The sequence below is a fragment of the Typopeltis vanoorti genome, chromosome 22 (assembly GCF_054136105.1).
Source record: "Typopeltis vanoorti isolate ZY-2024b chromosome 22, IOZ_Tvanoo_1.0, whole genome shotgun sequence".
NCBI classification, from domain to species: Eukaryota; Metazoa; Arthropoda; class Arachnida; order Uropygi; family Thelyphonidae; genus Typopeltis; species Typopeltis vanoorti.
In genome coordinates, this window is record NC_143570.1 from 34064278 (window position 1) to 34070277 (window position 6000).

The 6000-nt window shown below is 33.5% G+C and overlaps 1 protein-coding gene across 1 annotated transcript in view; it reads right to left on the reverse strand.

The window, feature by feature from the left end:
• LOC150094293 (uncharacterized) overlaps positions 1 to 4977 on the reverse strand; it is a 180414-nt gene extending 175437 nt beyond the window's left edge. The window contains exon 1 of the mRNA XM_090412435.1: positions 4885 to 4977. Within this exon, the coding sequence (XP_090268561.1) occupies positions 4885 to 4977 (93 nt within the window). The remainder of the gene's footprint in view (positions 1 to 4884) is intronic.
• Positions 4978 to 6000: the final 1023 nt, after the last annotated feature.

Here is a 6000-nt window from a genome sequence, read left to right on the forward strand (position 1 = left end):
TGACTCCACTTATCTATCACACTTTCGACTGATGATTGTTGGCAAAGCACACAAAAAATAATGAAACTTATTCCTAAACCACTGGTATTTATAGATTTGAAATCTAGCCCGAATCGACTTGCATGCATTGTCTTGTTTGCGATACCATCGTACTCGTGCTTTGAACAAGCCACTGCAAGCACCCATATTCCTGTCAAAACATGCTGAATTGAGTGAATTACCTATGTAATAGTTGACCGACATGCTACTACTAGTTAAGACTCGTCTGCTGCGTGGATAGACCCTGTATGGCACGATCCATTTTTACAATAGCAAAAAATGAATAATTTTTTTAAGTATATAAAAAAATAGAAGTTAAAATATCCTGTATGACACGTTCAATTTTCTCATTGACATAGAAAATTGACATCTATTTCTATCTGACATGGCAAATTTTCAAATGATTAAATAATTGAAATAGAAAATTGATAAAAAAAATTGATCGTGTAAGACGTGCATAAGATGAATTAAAATTCAATATTTAAATTTTAAATGATTATCTAATCGCAAAATCACGAAAATAATTAATTTTTAAATATATATTATTAATTTCTTCTATAAAGAGCCACCGCCCCCAAATGCTTCTGATCCCACTATAGCCCCTCCCCCAGAAGGCTTCAGCGTCCACTGGGGGGGGGCGGTACCGCCTACTTTGGGAACCTATGGTCTACAGCTACTGAGGCTAACGCAGTGGAGTGAGGTGGCAAGACATATTATTTTTATTTTTGAAAATAGGCTACTGTTGCTTGTAGAAATATGACTATGGGCAGATTTTGGTTTAATTTTTGAATTTTTAAAATATTCCATTCAAAACTTAAACCGTAATCTATGATAACTATAATATCTAAAAGTCAATCTTCTAAATATTTAACTACTGTAAATTCCAATCATTTTGTTTTATAATCATCCTTATTCCTTGGGAAAAAAATATTACACACAATGATCAATCACATAATAAGCATCAAAGCCCTCTACTACACAAACTTATCCTCTATTCAGGCCACGACCAAGTATTCTTTGGCTGGTTTCCAATTTCTTACTCGGCTTAATAACGTGATGAACATGAGAAACAGGCAATCGGACAAACACCAGTTCTTCTTCTCCTCTTTTCCACGAACCTGTTCCCATACTCTCTGAACTTGAAATTTTCAAGTACCTTCATTCTTGCATTTTCCTAGATTAATTTCTAAATGATTTTCATCCTAACTATAACACAACCCTATCATTCAAGATCGGCAAGATTTCTTCCTTTTTCACATTTAAATTACAAAAAACTGAGCCACGTATGCTAGCTCAGAAATTTATATCACCGCATATAAATAATTTTAGATGTATCTGCGTGTGTATAAAGCACATTGACTTGAAAAATTAAATACACTCCCTAAACTTAAAATTCTGAATTATCTCCATGTTAATTCCAACATATAAACACATAAATAATTTAGTTTAATTATTTCTTATTTTATTATCCTAATATTATTTCAAAATAAACCCGCTATGTGTAAGACTCTAATTATACTTGCATTTTTATCACTCATGAACGGGCAGCAGCTGCAATGGTGCAATCAAAGAAATGGAACCAATTCATAAAAAACAACCAGAATTTAAATTGCATAAAAAATCGCATTTCCCATCTCTATTAGTTACGCCATATATCAAATAAGCGATAGAAAAAAGCATTTCCAGAGAAATGTATTCGCTACCGCCACTGGGTGATAGTGAATCATAACATAACGATTTACGAAGGTCGCTATAACCAATAAAATGGATAGAGGACAGGAAATGGTTAGGAGTCTAATTGAGTTGTATAAAAGATGATGTATATAGAACTATTAGAGAGAGAGTCGAACACCCACGTTGATTAAGATGTACATATGTGCCAGTTGAAGGAATGATGTATTAATGTTGAGATAATACCCGAAGTTTCTCACCCAGATAGAATGCTGTAAACATATAGGCGGAAAATGACAAGGGCGTGAAAAATAGACACTTCAGCAGTAAATAAGTGCATCTTGACATCCTGTGATGCCTTTTATAACGCTTCAAACTCTTGAATAGTAACTTCAAGCAGTACTCTATTTATATAATTGTCGGTATTTAAAATGTCCGTTCTTTCAAGAATTGGAAATGTAATTTTGTGATGACAGAGTTAAATACGATAAATTTTACTAACCACTTTAATCAGGCTGGTAATAAAATTAATGCGCATAATATTTATATCGAGTGCTGAAAATGTATCTATGCCCAAAACGTATTCGAATTCATAGCCTGCTGGTTGGAGAGCGGGGTACGCTAAACATTCGGTCAACTAGACTTAGTTGAGTCAAGTAATAAACCATTATTTTCATCTACTATTTTAAGGAAGTCGTATATATCTATGCTCACAACGGAATTCAAACCCAAAGCTTGTTTGTTGGGGAACGAATACGCTATCAACTTGGTGGGCATGACAGATTTTTTAGCAAAATCTGGCATGTATTAAAACATTCAATTTCTACCAAAAATAACGTTTGTCATTTCATTACACTTTACAGTGCTATTCGATTATATTATCAACTATAGTGATGAGTAACACGATTCGTGTAAATATAGTAAATGCTCAGTGTTCAGGGGATTATTTCAACTTTTTAATTCTTCTAGTGCAACAAGCTTTCAGTGTATTTATCGATTATTTAAACGTGAATTCGTTTTCAGCGTTCGTAAGGATTCGTGTGCTTTTATGGGTCCGCAAACTTCTCCAATTTCCAGCACTGAGGGGTTTATGATAATTATTCTGCATTCTGCCCTTTCCCTCTAAATAACAGAAACCGGAGGCTTGCAATAAACATTTACGTGAACCAGGAAACATATATTTATTAAAGGGAACGAAATGTGTAACGTATAAAAAAAATTAATTAATTAATTTTAAAAAAATGTCATCCATTCCTTTCAGATTCAAAAATGGAGGAAAATGGAGAAAAACAGCACGCGCTTAGAAACAAAAGTTTGAAGCTTTTGACGCAGTAAAAGTTAATACCTGTTACCTGGTTGCCTCATTATGAAATAATAAAATATGTGACAAAGGATTCTTTGGTGAGGGAGAAACTCAGCTTTTCACCTAACAACAACTACAAAATAACCTAAAATCGATTACACCAGGCTTGAAGGTTATACGTACTGAGTACTTCCGATGACTGCCCTCCTCCCTCCCAACAATGCCTCATACAGATTGGCTTGTGCATCTCTTAATGTTCTTCCCATTGGATTCAACCTCATCCATTTTTATGTTTACATTTTTAGTTGTTTTTATTATTATTTTCGTATACCACATTAAAACAGCATTGACATGTTCAAAAGGAATGATTCCATATTAGTAATTAAATAATTTATTATCATCCACGATCATGTTATAAAACTGCGAATATATAATTAAATAAGACACTGAATACGGCAGATGCAGACCATTCTCCATCAGAAATACCAGAGTAGTACCAACACTTCCGTACTTCGACGGTAATAACTCAAACATCATGCATGTTGTTGAATTTCTCGACAAAACGTTCTTTCCCTAATACTGTTGACCATCTCTCGTATACTTCATGTTCCTCGACTTGTAATAACTTTTCTCTTTGCAATGAGGATTGAAAAATATGATCAAAATTGATTTTGTTTTCAACATGCTATTTAGTCCTGTTTGAAGGGAGAGGAACATTTCAAACATTGTATTCGAAGTACAGAAATATTTCCCGCATTTAAATTATAGGAATCCAGAAAAAAATGCTAAAAGAAATGCTCATTTTAACAGATGTAACATCTAAAATAAAAATTAAAAAAAAAAAAAAACGTTATGCAAATAACTATCGAATATCAATTCAATAGTATGGGATGAACAAAATGATTAAAGTTCACAACTTTATCATCTTTAATAACAATCCATACTGAGATTGTAATCTGCGATACACGACTACACTACACTGGGAGATGGTTTTATTTACGCAAATTATGTTCCAAATTATGGAACTGAGAAATATAAATATTCCACTACGTTAATGAATTGTCTAGACGAATTTATTTATAAAATTTACACTTTTTTTTTAAAAAAAAAAGATATCCTATTTTCTCATGACATAGGAAATACCAATTTCTTACATCAGACCTTTTTAAGTAAGTAAGTACAGCCCATTCGGGGGAAATCCCAGGGACTACTCAGCCTATTTCGTAGGATTCAAAACATCGAGCTCACACCCGTCAAGTAGGAGTTAAAGAATGCAGAAATTCTTTTCCCTCTTTCTGAATAACCGATTAACTCCCACTCGTCAACTAGAGCATCTTACTGCTCCTAGAGAGTTTTAAAAAATTAAGTAAATTAATGAGACGTATTTAATGCCTAAATCAATTTCGTTCTTTGTCACTTTACAATTGTTTAACGCAGTAGAAGATAATATCTGTTACTTGCTTGCCTCATTATAAAATAATAAAATATGTGACAAAGGATTCTTAGGCGTAAATATAACTCCTATTAAAAAAAATAAATAAAACTGGCATCAGAAACTTGGCTAAATTCTTGTCTATAATAAACTAATATTACGATTTGAAATGTAAAGTACAGCTAATTGGGTTTTTTTTTTAACTATTAAAACCGTCAACAAACAAGAAACACTGACATTATCATCAGAATCCTTGACTGACAAGAAACACGAACATGAAAGTAGTTATGTACACTCCAAAAAGAGGTGCGTTCTCCTTCCATTAACAATCCCACACCTCTTCAGTAAAGAGAGAAATAGTCAGCGTTTGAATATATCATCACTAGGAGGTTGTGACCCCGAAAGATTTAAATACGGATTATGTATACTTTAGACGAACCGTGACCATAAGCAATGCTATAGCAGGATAAGTGACCTCGAAAGGCGTAGTATTACTAGCCCTATTTTCGTGACCTTCATGCATTTTGGGCATCGTTATTATAAGAACTCCCATATTTGCGGTTTTATTTCAACTGTAGTGTCATCCTTTAGTGATGTTGGGCAACTTTTTAAAGCACGATACCATTTGCAATTTATTTTTATTATTATTTATTATATTTTTTGAATGTTAAATTGCATATGGTATCGTGCTTCAAGAAGATGCTTAACTACAGTGATGGATAGCAAAGATGATCTCCCAGCGGTGTAGCTAGAGCTTTTGCCTCCCGGGGAAATCCCTAAGTTTGCCACCCCTCTCAATACACACCAAATATACTACAAAAAGTCAAAACAACGTATAGGGAAATAAATTAAAACACTATGTTTATTTTTGAAGTAAAACGTAAATTTCAACATTCTAAAATTTTATTTTTCTTGCTTTTCTGTTAGCAAAATCGTCGATGACATTGGCGAAGTCTATTTCATAATGATGTAGGCAATTCTTAATCAATTTTATTTAGAAACACTCCTCTCACAACTAGCAATACTCACAGCAGTTGTGAGGAAAATTCGCAGTAGTTACAATCTTTGGAAATGAGTTCTCTAGACTGTATTTTAGAATTAACTGCAAAAGTTCAAAAAAAGGTTCCAAGTGCCGCCAGGGGCGTACTTCCCCCTCCGCCCCTCCCTAGCTACGCCTCTGTGATCTCCCCAGTCATCCCGGTAATTCGAGGTTCCTTTTATGAACAAATAGCCTAATGCTGACAGTGAGATAGTATACGAAGATCAAAGCATCACTTTCTTAAAAAAGACAATGCAGAAAAGGCAGACGTATTGGCAGTTAAGAACACACACACACAGGTATGGAATTACTTAAAAATACAAGAAATGATAGAACAATAATCCAGTATTATATTAGTCCCAAAAATACGTCTTATAATTAAGTGCATCTGTGGTAAGTTGTTTTCGATTAAAACATTCATGAGAAAGCTGCTTCTTTGCTAGATATTTGACATTACAAATAATGGTGATCTGATATAAAATAATCCAAACTCGAACTTGAAAAAAAAAAAAAAAA